The sequence below is a fragment of the Plecotus auritus genome, assembly GCF_963455305.1.
Source record: "Plecotus auritus genome assembly, chromosome: 3".
In the NCBI taxonomy this organism is placed as follows: Eukaryota; Metazoa; Chordata; class Mammalia; order Chiroptera; family Vespertilionidae; genus Plecotus; species Plecotus auritus.
This window is the reverse complement of record NC_137772.1, coordinates 119,992,176-120,013,523: the sequence shown is the minus strand read 5'-3', so window position 1 is coordinate 120,013,523 and position 21,348 is coordinate 119,992,176. Positions and strand designations below refer to the sequence as shown.

The 21,348-nt window shown below is 41.4% G+C and overlaps 1 protein-coding gene and 1 pseudogene across 3 annotated transcripts in view; one reads left to right on the top strand and one right to left on the bottom strand.

Annotated features, from left to right (window-relative positions):
• The window catches only part of MPHOSPH8 (M-phase phosphoprotein 8), a 71,822-nt gene extending 51,430 nt beyond the window's left edge, over positions 1-20,392 (bottom strand). For both annotated transcript variants that reach the window (XM_080662149.1, XM_080662148.1), the window contains exon 1: positions 19,944-20,392. In XM_080662149.1, coding sequence (XP_080518275.1) covers positions 19,944-20,156 — 213 coding nt within the window. In that variant the 5' untranslated portion in view covers positions 20,157-20,392. The remainder of the gene's footprint in view (positions 1-19,943) is intronic.
• LOC308243304 (F-actin-capping protein subunit alpha-2-like) lies at positions 1,616-19,730 on the top strand (annotated as a pseudogene). Its single transcript has 3 exons — positions 1,616-2,368; positions 3,268-3,402; positions 19,647-19,730. The product of its transcript is annotated as an F-actin-capping protein subunit alpha-2-like (transcript).
• Positions 20,393-21,348: the final 956 nt, after the last annotated feature.

The window sequence follows — 21,348 nt, the reverse complement described above, 5'->3', positions numbered from 1 at the left end:
GAACAGATTTTTGCATGGATCCTTCCTGTCGACCATACTTAATTCAGATGTGCTAAAATGACTATGCTAAGGCAATTATGCTTAAGATTCCCTTCCCCAAGCAGGTTTTCCTATCTGAATCTATTTAAGAGAGAAAAAGGGGTAAAAAAAACTCTTCCTGAGTTTGTTGGGCTTTAATTGTTTTCAACAAAAAATAATCTGCCAGAGTGGCACATTCCCAGGAGACTCACTCCTGACCTCCAGTTTCTATATACCTACTGCAACACACAATCCAAAAAGGAAACTAAGAAAGCAATTCAATTTACACTAGCATCTGAAAGAATAAAGCAAATATTTTTAACCAAGGAGAAGACTTGTACATTAAAAACTAGAAAATACTGCTGTAAGAAATTAAAGACAAATAGATGGAAAGATATCTGTTTTTAGGTAGAAAGACTTAATATTGTTAAGTAAACACTAACAAAGTGATTTGCAGATTTATCTCAATCCCTCTCAAAATTCCAACAGCCTTGTTTGCAAAAATGGAAAAGCCAATCCTTGAATTCATATGAAATTACAAGAAACCTAAGTCAGAAGATTCAAACTTCCTGATTTACAACTAATACAAAGTTGCAGTAATCAAAACAGTGAGGTACTAGCATAAGGACAGACACAGAGAGTCCAGAAACAAATCCATACATATATGGCCAATCAATAGGAAAACAGATTGTGCCAAGACTTGCAAAAGATTGATGTTAAAACTGGACCACAAGAAACCGGACATGTTTATACAGTATCCTATAAAAAAACACAGGAGGCTGTTCTCAGTCTATCCACAAGGACCAGCCAAATTAGCTAACATCGCCTAAAATGAATCCAGCTAACTAACCTAAGTCTGCAGTTAGCAGTTGAATGACCCAAGGTGACCTTGAAAGCTCAGCAGAACCAAAATTCACTCTTATAGAACTATCATGTAAAAACCTGGTCCTCACAGACCCATTTCTAAAGCAAGAGGTACCTAAAACTGTTGCCCAGCAGGAAAGAAAACCAGACACCACTAGGAATGTGTGACTCCAATCAACTAGACCCTGCCACATTGGAATTCCTTTGTGCCTTCTCTTCCCCTTCCCCAGACCTTATCTTAAATGGCTAAGTTTCAAAATTATCCAATCAGACCCTCCCAAATCAGAATTTATGACTATATATAGGTTGTCCCCTAAAAATGTATACATAACAGCTGATAACTCATTTAATTTTGAAAATGAATTGTATGTTAATAAACACTGACTTTATAATTATCCAAAGTGTGTATACAATTTTTGGGGACATCTTGTATAACCTCTACCTTTTAAAACTTGTCTCTTGCCCTGACAGATGTGGCTCAATGGTTGCAGTGTCTGCCCACACATCGAAGGGTCTTGAGTTTGATTCCAGTTAAGGGCACATACCTGGGTTGCAGGTTCTGTCAGGGTGTGGGTCTCTCTCTCTCTCACATCGATGTCTCTCTCTTCCTCCTTCCCTCCCATTCTCTCTCCCGTCCTCCTTTCCCCCCTCCTAAATATCAACAGGAAAAATATCCTCGTGTAAGGACTAACAACAACAACAACAACAAAAAAAAAGGGCAAAGGAGGACAACATGAAGAGGGGAAAGTCAGGTGGCTGCTACCGCCAGTTAGTAGCCAGAAGGAAAATGGAGGAGCAGTTGTCTGATGAGAAGTGGTATAGCAGCAAAACTCATCATTCATGCCCCTCCTGGGGAATTCATCGAGGTATTTAATGATGCTCGGTTACTGCTTAATAATTAGATAATCTTCTCAGGGAAGGAGCAGCTCATGCATTTGCATATAACTTGGACCAGTTTATTCCAGCAAAAATTCAAGGTTATAATAAACAGTATCAGGTACTGATAAAACATAATGACATGGGAAATGACAAGTTTTGGGATCCAAAAAACAGAATCAGTTTCAAATTTAAAGCAACTGATCCAAGACTGTATGAAGCAGAGAATGCAACTGAATCATGGAGAACTTCAGTAGAAACTGCTCTAGGAGCATATGTAAAAGAACATTACCCAAATGGGGTCTACATTGTATATGGTAAAAAAAAAAAAAAAAAAAAAAAAAAAAAAAGGCTAGCAAACTATTATTACATGCACAGAAAGCCATCAGTTCCAAGGAAAAAAACCTTTGGAATGGTGACTGGCAGTCAGAATGGAAGTTTACAATCATTCCTTTAACCACTTTGACATGTGGTTTGCATCTTGAAAATTCAGGTTCATTATTATGAAGATGGTAATGTTCAGCTAGTGAATCATAAAGATATACAAGATTCCCTAACTGTCTAATGAAGTGCCAACAGCAAAAGAATTTATAAAGACTGTAGAACAACCGTGGGCAAACTACAGCCCGCGGGCCGAATCCGGCCCGTTCGGCTGTTCTATCTGCCCCCATGGAGCCGATAGAGTGGAGGGTTCTCTTGCTCTCCCCTCTGCTCCTTCACCAGCAGCAGTGTTAACATGGCAACGTCGGGAAACACGGCCGCAGCTCCTTCTTCTGAGTGGGTGGATTTATATCCGCCCATTCAGTAGAAGGAACAACCTCTCAATCTTCCAGAGGCTCCTTGTAATGCCCACAAACGCGTCCCCCCAACATCACCCTGGGAATGTGTAGACACGTTATTGTGGTGATGTAGGGAGACACGCCCCTGGAGAGCACAGTATCAGAGCATTAGCTAAAAAGGAGACCAACAACACTGTTCCCACTGAAGCTGATGTTTTAAAGACCAAAAACCTTTCAACCCAGTCTACATTGCCATCTACATCTACGTCCTGGGCATAATTTGGAAGTTGCACTAAAGAAAATGTTTAATTTACTGTTTACACATTTTGTTCCTTTCTATTTGTTTTAGTTTTAAATTATTTTATTATATTTAAGTTTAATTTGAAAGGCTTTTGTACCTTTCCTTTGTTAGGCAATTTTATTTTGCCTTTGCCATCTTCAATATAAGGTATGTTATTGTGCTATGATTCCTCCATTTTTTGAAGTTTCAAATTATAATAATTAGTGTTTACATTCTTCTTGTTAAAATGTTTGAAATGAATAAAACTATTGAAATAAATAAATAAAAAAAAAGACCGTACCCTTTTATGTAATGATGTTTACTTTGAATTTATATTAGTTCACACAAACACTCCATCCATGCTTTTGTTCCGGCCCTCCGGTCCAGTTTAAGAACCCATTGTGGCCCTCGAGTCAAAAAGTTTGCCCACCCCTGTTGTAGAAGATACAGAAAATTAATACCAGACTGCTATCAGTGAGAATTAACAAAGACATCAGACACTACTTTCAAGCCTTATGTTAGCGGTTGCCAGTTACATGCACTAAGATTAAATGGAACAAGATTTTACAAGATTGGCAAAAAGATGTAGAATGCATAAGATGAACATTGCATGATCGAATCATTTAAATGTCTTTGCATTTAAAAAAATTTATTGCAAAATTATTAAGAACTGTCAAGCTACCTAGTCAGATGGCTGTTGCCATTTAAAGATCACTGTAATTAGTTTGGTTAGAGCACAAAGCTTAGCTAATCAACCATTATTTTTCATTTATTTCATTCAAAGAGGATTGAAAATCAATTTAGTTTAAATATCTTTCACTTTCAGTTATGCCTTTCTTACAATGAAGAAATGATTCCTAAGTTTAATATCAAGTTTTTTAAGTGTTTCAAAAATTTTACTTACCGTAATCCTAAAATTATTTTCTTTTGGTTTATGAAGTAACTTTTGATATTTACCCAGTTCTTTTTTGTTGTTGCAAATCCTCATTTGAGGGTATTTTTCCATTGATTTTTAGAGAGAGTAGAAGGGAGGGGGAGAGACAGAGAGAAACATCAATGTGAGAGAGACACATCAACTGGTTACTTCCTGCACATGACCCGACCAGGGCCAGGGATCGAGCCTGCAACCAAGGTACACGCCCTTAACTGGAATCGTACCCAGGACCCTTCAGTCTGAGGGCTGATGCTCTATCCACTGAGCCAAACAGGCTAGGCCTCCCCAGTTCTTTTTAACAGGGTCAATAATGGACATTCTAGTTTAAGGTGGTTTATGGATTTAGCCATATATACTGCTAAAGAAATTGTCTACCTTTTTCTTCTCACCTCTTCCATTTATGTAAGATTGAGATTAGAAGGAAAGCCTTTTCTATATCAATTATGTTTAAAGCTTTCAAGGTTATTTAGCTAGCTGAGTGTTTAAATAAACATTTTTAAAACAAGGGCAATGTCTAATGCTGTTTTGAGATTCCAGAATTAAATGAAAAAACTTATTTCAGAAATGTATTTAATGCTTTTTTCTTGTGACAGTTACGCAAATTAGCTTGAATTCCGTATGTTCCTGAGTTGTTTTTAACCATAATGCTCTAAATTTATAACAAAGCAAATTTATAATATACATAATCCTGAAACCCTAAAAAAATGGGCAAAGGACTTCACTAGACATTTGTAAGATATACAAATGGCCAAGAAGCATATGAAACAATGTTCAACATCATTAGTCCTTAGGCTAATGCACATCAAAACCATAAAATACTACCTCACACTACCCACACCTACTAGATGACTAACAAAACAAACAAAAGCATGAAAAATAACCTGTACTGGTGAGGATGTGGAGAAATGAGAACCTTTTTACATTGCTGGTGGGAATGTAAAATGCTGCAGTTGCTGTGGAAAACAGTTTGGCAATTCCTCAACAAGGTCAACTGAATTGCCTCATGACCCAGCTAATTCCACTCTTAAGTATATACTCCAAAGTATTAAAAACAGGGACTTGCCCTAGCTGGTTTGACTCAGTGGATAGAGCATCAGCCTGCAGACCTAGGGGTCCTGGGTTCAATTCCGGCCAAGGACACACGCCTGGGTTGTGGGCTCAATCCCCAGTGTGGGGTGTGCAGGAGGCAGCTGATCAATGATTCTCTCATCATTGATGTTTCTATCTTTCCCTCTCCCTTCTTCTCTGAAATCAATACAAATATATTTAAAAATAAAAATAAAAACGGACTTGGATAGACGGTCGGCCTGCAGACTGAAGGATCCTGGGTTCACTTCCGGTCAGGAGCACATGCCCGGTTGCAGGCTCTATCCCCAGTAGGGGGCATGCAGAAGGCAGCTGATCAATGATTCTTCCTCATCATTGATGTTTCTATGTCTCCCTCCCTCTCCCTTCCTCTCTGAAATCAATCTCTACTAATAAAAGGGTAATATGCTAATAAAACCGGACATCTTCCAGCCGTCTATCCGGACAAAGCCACAGCGGCTGCGAAGGCCGAAGGACGAGGACTGGCAGCGCAGGAGAGGTGCAGCCGCGAGAGTGGGAGTAGAGGTGGTGGCGGTGCTGCAGCTGCCTCCGCCACCACCCCTTTCACAGAGGTGGCCTGGGAGAGGCCTCAGTGTGGGCCGGTCCAGTGCCAGGGCCCCTTCCTCAGAGGCAGTGGGAGAGAGGGCTCTGCGGTCCGGGTCCCAGTATTGCCACTTCTGCAGAGGCAGCCACAGAGTCAGTGGCACGAGTGGCACGGGCGGTCCCGGCACCATGCCTCCGCAGAGGCTGGACGGGGTGCGACCTGCTGTGCTTCAACCTCCCACAGCCCCTCCCCCAGCCAGCCTGGCCCCCGGTGGCTGGGGGGCGGGGCCAGCGCTAAGAAGCAAGGGTTGAGGGCCTGCAGTGGCGGCGGCGGCGGCGGCGGCGGCGGCGGCGGCGGCGGCGGCGGCGGCGGCGGCGGCGGCAGCGGTGTGATGGGAGCAGTGCCTTCCCATGATTGGCCTGGTTGCCTCCAGCAGAGGGAGGCCAGACTGTGGCTTAGGCTCACTCCCCCTGAGCTGTCAGTAGGACATCCCCTGAGGGCTCCGGGACTATGAGAGGGGGCAGGCTGGGCTGAGGGACCCCTCCCCGCCACAGTGCACAAATTATCATGCACCGGGCATCTAGTAAAAACATTTAAAACAATAACAACAAAAAAACAAACAAACAGGGACTCAAACAGATACCTATACACTCATGCTCAGTGCAGCACTGTTCACAATGGCTAAAAAGTAGAAAAAACCCAAGTGTCCACTGATGGATGACAAATGGATAAAACGTGGTCCATCCAAACAATGAAATATTCAGCTTTAAAAGGGGAGGAAAACCTGATATGCTACAACATGGATGAACCTTAATAACATTAAGCTAGAGCCCTGGCCGGTGTGGCCTAATTGGTTGGAGCATTGTCCCTACACTGAAAGGTCATGAGTTTGATTACCGGTCAGTGCACATACCCAGGTTGTGGGTTCGATCCCCAGTCAGGGTGAGTATGGGAGGCAATCAATCAATGTTTCTCTCTCACAATGATGTTTCTTTCTCTCTCCCACTCCCTTCCTTTCTCTCTAAAAAATCAATAAAAACAGCCCTAGCCAGTGTTGCTCTAAAGTTAGAGCACCAGCCCTCGCACAGAGGGGTCACCGGTTTGATAACAGTCAAGGGCACATACCTGGGTTGCAGGTTCAATCCTTGACCCTGGTTGAGACATGTGTGGGAGGCAACCAATCGATGTGTCTCTTTCACACTGATGTTTCTCTGCCTCTCCCCTTCCCTTCCACTCTCTAAAAATCAATGGAAAAAATATCCTCGGGTGAGGATTAACAACTACAAAAAGGTTCCTGACACAGTATTTGTTGAATGAATGAATGAAACAAAACTATAGAAATAAAGGCTGACAACAATGATCAGTAAATTAAACCTGGAGCTAGAATTGAAATGTGCTCTTTAATACTCGAAAATGATAATACCTTCACTCATTAACTAGATCAAATTTAATTGATAACAAATATTAAATTTACAGCTGTTCAATGTAGAGGTAAAAGTTTATTAGTGTTCCGACTGCCATTTTTTTTTACCAATGAGGAAAGCTGTAAGAATACATAGAATTCCCATTAGATCTTCATCCAGATCCCCAGTTTTTAATACTGGCTTTATCTTTTTTCTATGTATCCATTTTTGTTCTGACCTATTTGAAAATAAGTAGCGTGGCTCTGGCCAGGTAGCTCAGTCAGTTAGAGCTGATACACCACAGTTGTGGGTTTAATATAAGCAGCATTCAAACCGGTGAAGAATTTTTGTGATATTATTTGAGCCAAACTGATGACAAATGCCGGAAAACAGAATCTCAATGGATTGCGATAATGCTCCAGAGAATGGCAGTTTTGCACTTTGTTTTATACATTACAATCAAAAGAGGAGATGTAAGTGGGTTACATGAAATCCATTGGTAATAAATTAGGAAGGCGGAAGCAAAGGGGGGTGGGATAATCTCTGGGACTGGATAAAAACTAAAATGAAGAGAAACGTACTTCTTTTACTTAGGTGGGTCCAGGATAGTTTACAGTCAACAATTAACTCAATAACACTGAGGGTATTTGTGGGTTCTGCCGAGGGGTGCCTGTGCTTTGAAGGGTCCGGAAAAAGGAAAATTACTTTGACATTCCAACCATATGTTATGATATGTTAGCATAGATGCAAAAAGATAATAGGCTCAGTTAAGGTAAAGATTGACCTTTGTCAGGGAAGATACCAGTCTAGGACATGACTACCCACCATAAACTGCTTTTTAGTTAAAAAGTTTTCATTTCAGACCATCCTTTGTGGCTACTTTAGGTCTCTGAGTTTGCAATGCAACCACAAAAGCCTTCCCTGAGCTAGTCATGTTAGCATGTGGCCCCTTTTTGTCCACAGGCTCATTCTCTAGTCAGGGCACATACAGTGTAAGAGTAACCAATGAATGCATAAATAAGTGGAACAACAAATTGATGTTTCTCTCTCTCTCCCTCCCTCTCTCCAAAATCAATAAACAAACATTTAAATAAATATGTAAGTAGTGTTTTTGAAAAGCTACAATGAGTAACATTTACCGCTATTTTTATGCGTACACAAAAATAATATGGCGGATCATTAGTTTGCATACCCTGTTATTGAATAAATTATCATATTCCAGCATTCTATCTTATAATGATATAACTCTTCATATGATGTTTCTACCAAGACCAAGCATACTGCTTTTTTAAGGTGGTATTGCATACTGCTAAGATTTCTTTTCGTTTCCCTTATTCATACAAGCTTCTTAAACCTTGTTTATCTCACCTTTATCTTCAGTTTTACCTACATCTTCATAGAAGCTCCTACAAAGTTGCATATAATAGTAGGTTTTCTTTTTCACACTTATACTAAAAAGAATGTACATAGGGAAAGAAGATGGCTGCCGACGGGAAGGCAGACTGCAATATAGTGTGTGAGTGAGAAAACAAAGGGAGAGTGTGTCATCACACGGGGAGTGTTTGTTGGTGAGTTGACGGACAGCTATACTCCAGGAGACTGTGGGGGACTGCTGGATGGGGCTCCCCTGACCAGGCAGCCCCCACTGCTGCTGGGTTCCCTCCTGGAGCAACCGGCTCGGATGCAGAGACTGCGCCTTCTTGAAGGGGAAAGTGGATGTAATCAGAAGCCTGAAAAGCCTGGGGAATCTACAACTATGGCTCGCACCGAACAGCTGCGAACCCGAGAACACCAGTCCCCAAGTGGCGCAAGCACACGATTCAGAGGAGCTCTACAATGCCTCACGGAAAGGTCAGATTTTCCCTAGGATAAGGTGAGGTCTGTGGTCCTGGCAGGAGAAACATGCACAGCGGGAGCTGGAGGAACTGGGGAAGTCTGCGCCTAGAAAAATACGCAGCTGTTGGGGCTGGCATGATCCGTGAATGTGGAAGGGGGTCCGCAGAGCTGCTAACAGAAGGGAACTCTAAAAAGCAACCAGTTTTGATCGGGGCGCAAAAGGACAGCCTAAAAATTTTAAAAGTGTGCCGGCTGCTTAGACCCAAGGGGAAAAAAGACTGCACAGACTTGCGCACAGCCCCAAAGTTCGCACACTTACGCTGGCTCTTCCCCGCCCCCCGCCTCTTTAAATCCTTGCTTCTGATTACTAAGCCCAATACATAGGATCACGCCGTGACCGGTTTGGCTCAGTGGACAGAGCGTCGGCCTACGGACTCAAGGGTCCCAGGTTCGATTCCGGTCAAGGGCATGTACCTTGGTTGCGGGCACATCCCCAGTAGGGGGTGTGCAGGAGGCAGCTGATCGATGTTTCTCTCTCATCGATGTTTCTGGCTCTCTATCCCTCTCCCTTCCTCTCTGTAAAAAATCAATAAAATATATTTAAAAAAAAAATACATAGGATCACCCAATTGGGGACACTCTAAGAGACTGCAGGGAAAAATTTTTTTCTGGAACCTGGGGATCAGAGCAGGGAATAACCATCACAGAACCAGCTCTGGGGCAACCCACTCCCCTAAACCAGAATTAAATGCCACAGGGAAAACAAATCTAAACACTAGCTAGAGAGGACCTATAGACCTGGAGGGCAACCAGAAACACTGACACCCAGGGGTTGAATCACAAATTGACCCTTGTGTAAACACAAATAAAGGAATATAAGAAATAAAGACGTACTGCCTGCTTAAATATCAGGACTGGCTTACAACACTGAGGAGCAGTGGAACACAGAGAACTTCAATACTGTCCTGACTAGGAAACAGGAATGCCAAACAGAACAGTAGAGAAAGTGAATGACCTTCATAACTGCACATTTTTTATTTTTTTCATCTTTTACTTAAGAAACTAAATTTTTTTCTTTTTTCCTTACTTGATTTTACCTTTTTAATTATTACATTTTTATTTTCAATCAGTATTATTACTACTATTTTACCTTTCTTTTAAAAAAAGTGCCATTTTATTTTCTCTTTATTTTACTTTGGGATTAGTGTTCTACATTCTATTCTCATCTTTCCTTTAGCATCATTTTGCTCTATCTCAACTTTACCTTTATGCCAACACTCTTCCTCACTTTCCTTCTTTCGTTGTCCTTTTTCTCTTACCCTATTCCTGCTTTAAATTTTCCCTATTCCTTCTTTTTACCCCTGTTAAAATTTCACCCTACTTATATATCTAATTTCCAATCCCCTGCTCCAAGTCCATACACACCTCTCTCTTCTCTTTCTTCACTATCCAAAAAAATTTTTTCTGTCATTTTGTTGTTGTTTGCTTGATTGTTGATTATATCGAATTCTTTATGCTTATTTGTGAGATTGTTTTGCTTATTCTTTTTTTTTTGTTTTTTTTGTTTGTTTGTTTTTTGCTTCTGTTTTCCCTCACCTCGTTTGATATTAATTGTTGTTTGTAGTTTGCATTCATCTCCAGGTACTTGTTGCTGGCATTTGTTGGGATTAGTGGCTGTTCTATTGGCTTTTCTCCCCATATATGTACTCCCCCCCCCCTTCTTTCTTATTCTCTTTCTTTTCTCTCTTACTTTTTTTCCTTTTCCCAATTTCATTTTTGCACTCCTTTTTTTTCTCTCTCTCTTCTCTCCTATCCTCTAATTTGCCTTTCTCTGGTGGTCATCTTTATTGGGGTTATTAATATCGTGCATACATTTGTGTTCAGTGCCTTGTGCATTGTGCCTTGTTGTGTTGTATTTTGTGCCTTTAAATCAACGCAGGAGAGAGAGAACTACATAACCAGACACCCAGAGAAGAGAGATCATGGGGAGACAAAGAAACAGCCCCCATATGAAAGAAAAGCAGGGATCACCAGAAAAGGAAGTACACGAAATGGAGGCAAGCAACCTGTTAGAGAAAGAATTCAGAGAAATGGTCACAAGGTGGATGAAAAGAATGGAAGACAAATTCAACAATATGTGTAAGAACCAAGAGGAAATGAAGAAGAACCAAGAAGAAATGAAAAATGACATCGCTGCTATAAAGAACTCAATAGAAAGCATCAATAGTAGACTAGCAGAAGCAGAGGACCACATCAGTGAGCTAGAAGCCAGGTAGGAAAAAATACCCAAGTAGAGCAGCTTGTAGAAAAAAAAAATTAAAAGGCAGTAGGAGAGCCTAAGGGAACTTTGGGACAACACAAAACGAAACAACATACACATAATAGGGGTTCCAGAAGGAGAGCAAACTGGGCAAGGAATAGAAAACCTGTTTGAAGAAATAATGACACAAAACTTCCCTGATATAGCCAAAACCGGTTTGGCTCAGTGGAAGAGCGTCAGCCTGCGGACTGAGGGGTCCCAGGTTCGATTCCGGTCAAGGGCATGTAACTTGGTTGCGGACACATCCCCAGTAGGAGGTGTGCAAGAGGCAGCTGATCGATGTTTCTCTCTCATCGATGTTTCTGACTATCTATCACTCTTCCTTCCTCTCTGTAAAAAATCAATAAAATATATTAAAAAAAAAAAAAAAAACTTCCCTGATATAGGGAAGAAAAAACCCACACAAATCCAAGAAGCTCAGAGTCCCAAGCAAAATGAACCCCAAAAGACTGATGCCAAGGCACATTATAATTAAATTGACAAACACCAACGACAAAGTAAGAATCTTAAAAGCGGCAAGAGAGAGACAGAAAGTTACCTACAAAGGATCCCCCATCAGACTAGCAACTGATTTCTCAACAGAATAAAATCAGGCCAGAAGGGAATGGAATGAAATATACAAAGTCATGCAAAGGAAGGGTCTGAATCCAAGAATACTGTACCCAGCAAGGCTATCAATCAAAATTGAAGGTGAAATCAGGAGCTTCACAGACAAAAAGGACTAAGGGAGTTTATTACCACCAAACCAGCAATGCAAAAAATGCTAACGGGTCTGCTGTAAAAAAAAGAAATAGGAAGTGAAGAAGGTACACAGGGGTAAAGAATAAAAATGGTGACAAGTACCTATCAATAATAACTTTGAATGTAAATGGATTAAATGACCCAATCAAAAGACATAGGGTAACGGATTAGATAAGAAAACATGACCCATATATCTGCTGTCTACAAGAAACCCACCTCAGAAAAAAAGACACACACAGACTGAGGGTGAAGGAATGGAAAAAGGTTTCTCAGGCGAATGGAAATGAAAAAAAAAGCTGGGGTAACAATACTTATATCTGACAAATTAGATCTCAAAGTGAAGGACATAAGAAGAGATAAGGAAGGCCACTTCATAATACTAAAGGTAGCAAGAAGAAATCCAACAAGAAATAACTCTGGTAAACATATACACACCCAATACAGGAACACCCAAATACATAAAAAAAAACTCCTGGAGGATATCAAGGGAGAGACTGACAGCAATACAATCACAGTAGGGGACTTTAATACCCCACTATCACCACTGGACAAATCCTCTAAACAAAAAATCAGCAAAGAAACATCAATCCTAAATGACTCACTAGACCAGATGGAATTAATTGACATCTTCAGAACATTTCACCCCAAGGCCACAGAATATACATTCTTCTCAAGTGCACATGGGTCATTTTCAAAGATAGACCATATATTGGGTCACAGGCAAAGTCTCTTCAAATTCAAGAAGACAGAAATCATATCAAGCATCTTCTCAGATCACAGTGGCATAAAACTGGAAATCAACTATAATAAAAACAATCTAAAAAAATGAAACACATGGAGACTAAATAGCATGCTATTAAACAATGACTGGGTTGCTGAAACCGGTTTGGCTCAATGGATAGAGCGTCGGCCTGCGGACTGAACGGTCCCGGGTTCGATTCCGGTCAGGGGCACATACCTTGGTTGCGGGCACATCCCCAGTAGGAGGTGTGCAGGAGGCAGCTGATCGATGTTTCTCTCTCATCGATGTTTCTAGCTCTCTATCCCTCTCCCTTCCTCTCTGTAAAAAATCAATAAAATATATTTAAAAAAAAACAACAACAATGACTGGGTTACCAGAGAGATCAAAGAAGAAATAAAGAACATCATGGCAACAAACGACAATGAAAACACAACAATCCAAAATCTATGGGGCATAGCGAAAGCAGTCTTGCTTGAGAGGGAAGTTCATAGCTCTACAAGTCTACTGCAAAAAAAACAAGAAACAATGGTAATAAGTAACCTAACCCTACATCTCAAAGAGTTAGGAAGAGAGCAACAAGAAAAGCCCAGTGTAAGAAGAAGGAAGGAAATAATAAAGATCAGAGCGGAGATAAACAACATAGAGACCAAAAAAAAAAAAAAATTACAAAAGATCAACAAAACCAAGAACTGGTTCTTTGAAAGGAAAAAAAAGATTGATGAACCTCTAGCCAGGCTCACCAAGAAGCAAAGAGAGAGGACCCAAATAAACAAAATCAGAAATGAAATAGGAGAAATAACAACAGACCCCACAGAAATACAAGGGATTGTTAAAAAATACTATGAACAACTCTAGTCCAACAAACTGGACAACCTGGAGCAAATGGACATATTCCTAGAAAAATATAACCTTTCAAAACTCAATCAGGAAGAATCTAAACATCTCAATAGGCCAATAACTATGGAAGAAATTGAAGCAGTCATCAAAAAGCTTCCAGCAAACAAAAGCCCGGGGCCAGATGGCTTCACAGGGGAGTTTTACCAAACATTCAAGGAAGAACTAAAACCTGTCCTACTCAGACTATTGCAAAAAATTCAAGAGGAAGGATCACTTCCAAACTCATTCTATGAAGCCAGCATCACCCTAATACCAAAACCAGACAAAGACAACACAATGAAAGAGAATTACAGGCCAATATCCCTCATGAACATAGATGCCAAAATCCTCAACAAAATTCTAGCAAATTGGATCCAGCACTACATCAGAAAGATCATACACCATGACCAAGTAGGATTTATCCCAGGAATGCAAAGATGGTACAATATCCGCAAATCAATAAACGTGATAAATCACATAAACAAACTGAGAGATAAAAATCACAGTCATATCAATTGATGAAGAAAAAGCATTTGACAAAATCCAACACCCTTTCTTGATAAAAACTCTCAGCAAGGTGGGAATAGAGAGATCATACCTCAACATAATAAAAGCTATATATGATAAACCCACAGCCAACATCATACTCAATGGGCAAAAACTAAAACCATTTTCCCTAAGAACAGGCACAAGACGGATGCCCACTCTCACCTCTCCTGTTCGACATAGTACTGGAAGTATTAGCCATTGCAATTAGACAAGAAGAAGAAATAAAAGGCATCCAAATTGGGAAAGAAGAAGTAAAATTGTCCTTATTTACAGATGACATGATAGTGTACATAGAAAACCCTAAAGACTCCATAAAAAAACTATTAGACTTCATAAATGAATTCGGCAATGTAGCAGGATACAAAATTAACGCCAAGAAATCTATGGCATTTCTATACACCAATAGTGAACTTACAGAAAGAGAGACTAAAAAAGCAATCCCATTTACCATCGCACCAAAAAAATTAAGATACCTAGGAATAAACTTAACTAAGGAGGTAAAAGACCTATACGCAGAAAACTACACGACACTGAAAAAAGAGATAGAGGAAGATGTAAACAGATGGAAGAACATACCATGTTCATGGATTGGGAGAATCAACATCATTAAAATGTCCATACTACCAAAAGCAATCTATAGATTCAATGTACTCCCCATTAAAATACCAATGGCATATTTCACAGACCTAGAAAGAACTCTCCAAAAATTCATCTGGAATAAAAAAAGATCCCGAATAGCCACAGCAATCCTGAGAAAGAAGAACAAAGTAGGGGGGATCTCAATACCAGATTTCAAGCTGTATTACAAAACCACTGTTCTTAAAACAGCCTGGTACTGGCAAAAGAACAGACATATAGACCAATGGAATAGAATAGAGAATCCAGATATCAACCCAAACCACTATGCTCAATTAATATTTGACAAAGGAGGCATGAACATACAATGGAGTCAAGACAGTCTCTTCAATAAATGGTGTTGGGAAAATTGGACAGATACATGCAAAAAAAAAAATAAATAAATGAAACTAGACCACCAACTTACACCATACAGAAAAATAAACTCAAAATGGATTAAGGACTTAAACATAAGACGGGAAACCATAAAAATACAAGAGGAATCCACTGGCAGAGAAATCTCAGATACATGCCGAAGCAATTTCTTCACCGGTACCGCTCCTAGGGCAATGGAAACTAAAGAGAAAATAAACAAATGGGACTACCTCAAAATAAAAAGCTTTTGCACAGCAAAAGAAACCATCAACAAAACAAGAAAGCCCACTGTATGGGAGAACATATTTGCAAATGTTATCAATGATAAAGGTTTAATCTCCAACATCTACAGGGAACTTATACAACTTAATAAAAGGAAGATAAATGATCCAATAAAAAAATGGGCAATGGACCTAAATAGAATCTTTTCAAAAGAAGACAGCAGGAAGGCCAAGAGACACATGAAAACATGCTCAAAGTCACTAATTATCCAAGAGATGCAAATCAAAACGACAATGAGGTACCATCTCACACCTGTCAGAATGGCAATCATCAACAAATCAAGAAACGACAAGTGTTGGCAAGGATGCGGAGAAAAAGGAACCCTCGTGCACTGCTGGTGGGAATGCAGACTGGTGCAGCCACTGTGGAGAACAATATGGAGTTTCCTCAAAAAACTAAAAATGGAACTCCCATTTGACCCAGTAATCCCACTTCTAGGAATATATCCCAAGAAACTAGAAACACCAATCAGAAAGGATATATGCACCCCTATGTTCATAGCAGCACAATTCACCATAGGTAAGATTTGGAAACAGCCTAAATGCCCATCAGCAGATGAGTGGATTAGAAAACTATGGTGCATCTACACAGTGGAATACTACGTTGCTATAAAAAAAGAAGGAACTTTTACCATTTGCAACAGTATGGATGGATCTGGAGAGCATTATGTTAAGTGAAATAAGCCAGGCAATGAAAGAAAAATACCACATGATCTCACTCATTTATGGAAAATAAAGAACATTATAACCTGATGAACAAAAAGATAGATACAGAGGCAGTAAAGCACCAAACAGACTGTCGAATTACAGTGGGAAGGCTGGGGAGTGTTGGGAAGGTGGGGAAAGAGATCAACCAAAGGACTTGTATGCATGCATATAAGCACAACCAATGGACACAAGACACTGGGAGGGGTGCGTGCGATGAAGGCATGTGACAGGGGTTAGGGGAGGCTGGGGGAATGTCAATGGGGGAATAAAAAGGGAGATATATGTACTACTATATGTAATACTTTAAACAATAAAAAAAATGCCACAAAAAAATAAGTACATATAATTGGAAAAAAAAATGTACATACATTCTGGGCTGATAATCAGTTCCCCCCACACCCCCGTTATTTATCTGAACCATAAAACTATACTGATAGAGACTCTTAAATATTATTTTAATATTATAAGGATTTTCGAGATTATCTTTAAAAATTAAGTCTAAGTCTACTCTTTTTCCATTATATCGTAGTTTCTGATCCTAGAATTTAATGCTTGGTCTTCTACAGCTGGCAGAATGATTGAAGGCCGTAAGGGGAGGAAGTAGTGCCCGGCACTCGGCCTGAAAGTTTACTGCCTCGGTGCTTGTAAGAATAAAGTCAGATAAGTGTTGAATGCGTTGACATAAGAAACGTCCAAACCTGTAAGAATCTTTACGAGTTTGAGCCAAACTAATGACAAATGCCAGGAAGCAAAATCTCAGCAGTTTTGCACCTTATTTTATATATTAGAATCAAAGAGGAAGACATAAGGGGGTTACATGAAATCCACTGGTGAAAGGTTTGGGAGGTGGGAGAAAGCAAAATGGGGAAATCTGTGGGACTGGATAAAAAGTAAAATTAAGAGGCACATACTTCTTTTACATTGGTGGGGACAGAATAGTTAACAGTTAATAATTAACAGGATAACAATAATAATTAGGGGCTTCTGGACTCCTGCTCTGATGGGAGATTATGCTCTGAGGAGTCCGGAGAAAGAAAATTACCCTGACATTCCGAAGGTATGTTATCAGTAGATACAAAAAGACAATAGGCCCAGTTAAGTAAAAATTGACCTTTGTCAAGGAAGATACCAGCCTAGGACATGCCTCCCTGCCATGACTCGCTTTTAGGAAGTTTTAATTTCAGATTATCCTATGTGGTTACTTTACTAGTAGGTTTCTGAGTTTTGTAAGGCTCACCATGCAGGCCTCCCCTTCTGAGCTTGTTAAGTTTAGTGTGTGTATCCTTTTTTGTTCACAAGTGTATAGCCAGAATGATTCTCTGTAGTTCATGTGGAAAACTATTTTCTGAGTTTGTTCTTGCTCCTCAGTAAGATTGGGTGTTGAGCAGAAAAAGTAAACCAGAAATCTTGAGAAGCAAAAATCTGGAATACATATGACAAAGATTGAATAGCCACAAATATTCAAAAAGAAAAATTCTTATACAGTGGAACCTGGGTTCTCGAGCTTAATTCATTCCGAAAGGCTGTTCGAGGAGCGATTTGTTCAAAAACTGAATCATTTTTTCCCATTAGAAATTATGTAAATTTAAATATATTTTTATTAATTTCAGAGAGGAAGGAAGAGGGAAAGATAGAAACATCCATGATTAAAGAGAATCATTGATTCTCCCCACTGGGGATTCGAGCCCAAAACCCAGGCATGTGCCCTTCACCGAATTGAACCTGGGACCCTTTAGTCTGCAAGATGACGCTCTATCCATTGAGCCGAACCAGGTAGGGCTGAAATAATGTAAAATTTAATTAATCCGTTCCAGACCCACAATGCTTCTGTTTTAACCTTTCTTATATACAGTACATATCTAACGTACTGTTTAATCTATAATTAAACACTTCTTTTCTTAAATTTATCGAACCACCTTCTACTAGGCTTAAATCACTTTCAGCACTCATTCCAGGGGTGTCTTTCAGGTCACCATCTTTGCTTGTTCATGTATCATTGCCTCCGAAATGCTGTCACTGGCTAACTGCTTTTTCATTTATCAAAATCTACAACAGTTTTTCTATCTTTTAAATTGCCTGTGATACTTGTGTCTTTCACACCCTTAGCAATATTAGCACTTTAGGCCCTTTTTATGTCTTAAAATTGACTTCCCCAACAACAAAAGCATTCTCTCATTTGTTTGTGGCCTGAGAGCTCTTTGTCATGCTGAGCTATCAGCACAAAAGGGTTGTCAGTTCAAAAACCAAAATTGGGGGGAAAAAGGAAGACTATGTACTACTATTTGTAATACTTTAAACAATAAAAAACAAAACAGAGTTGGAGGGAGACATTTTTTCTGTTAACAACTTGGCTGAGAACTGAATTTGAGATGGAAGACATTCGAAAAAAGAGGGTTGGCTGTAAATGAACAAGAAAATGGGCAAAGGGTACAACAGGTAACTAAAAAAAATTAATTTTATATTTTTTATATATGTATCTTAAAATTTGCTATTTAGCCATATTCAAATGTACAGCATTAAATACATTCACATTGATGTGCAACCATTACTACTTTCCATCTCCAGTACTGTTTTCATCTTCCTCTTGCCAGTGGAAATGGTGTTCTTTCAGAGTCCCAAGGAAAGAATTTGGAGAGACCTACACGTGGGAGGTTATGGTGTGGTAAGAATAGAAGGCTGCCTCTGGGTTCCCAGTGTCCAGAAATTTTGCACCATTGGTTCAGTTCATGTCCTGTCCCAATCCAGCTAGTCTGTTTCTGGCTGTGCTACAGCTGGCTGGTACTGCTATATCCAGTACCCAGGCTCAGCTTGAAGTCCATGCAGCTGTTGGCCAGGGAAACTAACCAGGTGAGTGTGTGTTACTAAAGTGGGTGAGCGGGAGGGAGGCTTTAAGTATACTGCCTGCAATTCTTGGGGCTTACAAAATTAAGATTGCATGAATAGACGAATTCTCTTAATTCTAAAATACTACCCTCCTAGCCAAATATTTTCTAAATATTTGCTGTGTGCCAAGCACTGTGTTAAATGCAGGTGATACAAAATAGTGAAAGATTGGCTCCATCTCTCATCTCAAGGCATTTACAATGTATTTGGGGAAATTATACTTAAAAATGTTCCTATCTTTACTGTACTGTGCAACTAACAATAGTAATAATGGCACTGGACTTCAATTATTCACTGGACAGAACTGTTCAATGTCAGCAAGTGTGTAGCTACAGTTCATCTCTATATCCTCAGGAACCATCACAGCCCCTAGCACACAGGAACTGATTAAAAAGTTTGTTGAATGACTGAACAAAATAATTAAATCAAGGAAGTACAAGACCAATGAGAAGTTAATAGACAATGAAAAGAATCCACTATATGTGTGGGGCCTTTGGTTATCTCTCCCCTTCACCCCAGCCTCCAGCCTACAATTCATTTCCTCATTTAATAATGGGATATACACTAAGCTCTAACTGCATGCTGGGCACTGGATTAAGTAACATGATACCAAGATTAACAAAATCACATTCCCTATATACAAGGAGCAGAACAACATAAAACGGAACACTGATGCTTTAAGCGCTGAAACAGAGCCCCGAGAAGGACGCATCTCACTCCTGCGGAGGCAGGAAGAGGAAACAGGCAGAAAGAGGAGGACTCAAGAGGGGGAACGGTGAGCGCCAGGAGGTCGGATGGCCCGTGGCGGCCATCAGATGATGCCCAGGAGACAGGGTGGCAGTGGACAGTTTCGGTAGACCTTTAAATGCACCCTCTAGGGTTGAGGATGCCGAAGGCGAATGGACGTGTAAATTTTTGTTTACTTTTCAATTACAGTTGATAATCCTGAAGATTTCACACCAGAAAGTTGACTACAGCTTCGAAAAAAAACTGAAACGACGGCGTGGACACGGACTCTGAGCAGCAGACTAATTTCAACGTCACGTCCCCCCTTTCCAGTAACATGGCCCCAACCAGGTATGTCAACACCCAACATTGTGTGAACCAGTCACCGACCCTCACACTCCGCCGCCGAGACGCTGCCGGTGACCCAACTTTCACAATTTCCCGAGACTCCCCATTCGCTGCCGCCCCCGCCGAACCAGCTGACCCGCGCCCTGCCCGCTCACGTACCCCCTCGGTCTTCATGTCCAGGATTCTCTCCACCTCGAACACATCCTCCCCGTCCTCCTCGCTGTCCCCCACGGCCTCCGCTCCTTTCTTCCCAGGGTTCTTCTCCTCGCCCACCGCTCCCTCGCCTTCTCCTACAGGCGGCTTGCTGTGGCTGTGGGCGCCCAACACCGGAACCGCATCCATGCTTGCGCCCTCCGCAACCGCCGCCGCCATAGCAGGAGAGCTGGAAACCCCCGCGAGAGCGGTCGCGACGCACGCTCAACGTTCTCCGCGTTCCGCGCTCGACCTGAGCCCGTTTGGCCCGCGTGACGCAACTGGAGAGGAGTCAGCAATGGCGGTCACGGAGCCCCGCAATGATACTCTCACCAACCAATCCTGTCGAGGCGGACGCGCCGGAGCCCAGTGGGGTCCACGGGAAGTGGGTGGGCGGGCCGAGGGGCGCGCTGGGCGGAAGAGGGCAAGGAGGGGCTGGAGAGCCCGGAGGGGAGGGGCGGGGATTATCGCGCGGGCGGGGACAGGGGCGGGACTATGGGCTGACTGAGTCCTGGAAGGGATCGCAAGCTCTGCCAGGCCTCACTGGTGAACAGGCCAAAGCTTTCTGTTGAGAGCGTACCCACCCCCCTCACCCCCCAAACCCCGCCACCGAGACCTATCCTGAGCGAGACCCAGCCTGAGCTTAACGCCCAGAAATTCACGTGTAAGATTAGGACGCGGCTAACGCCTGTCAACAATTCAGAGTGCCGTACACTAGCGAGTGTACACAATTTTTATTATCGGGTGAAAATCATGTTTTGCAGATTCCACTTGGGTGTTTTCTATTGGAACTATCTGGTGGGGTGGGGTGAGGTGGAAGCTGGGTGAAAAGATGGAAGGATTGAGAAGTACAATTGGTAATTACAAAATAGTCACAGGGATGTAAAGCACAGCATAGGGTAAAGAGATTCAAAAGGGTGGCTGAGTAAGTGGATGCTGCACGGACATGCTCCCAGTAACAAACTGGAATTACAACTAAAATACAGAAAAACTTCCTAAATGATAAACAGAAGACTCGCAGGAGAGAACCCTGATACCTGTTGACTGAAAGTGAAGATCGCATAGACTGGTAGGAGGGGCAGAGGCCTGAAAGGGCTGTCTAGGTGCCCACAGACAGCAACTGAAGTTCCAGAAAGATATCTTTGCTGTGGCGGGTTGCCACTGAGCACTCCAGGATCTAATACCCAAGCTGGACCCCCCAGCAGAGAGCACCACAACTGAGAAAGGTACACACATAACATCTGACTGTGAAAAGCAGTGGAGTTGCTGTCTGCTAGGGAGAGATGGCTGGACATTCAGTCACCCTTTTAAAGAGCCAATGCACGAAATTCCCTGTGGAGCCACCCACCTTTTGCTCTGGCAGGAGGGCAGA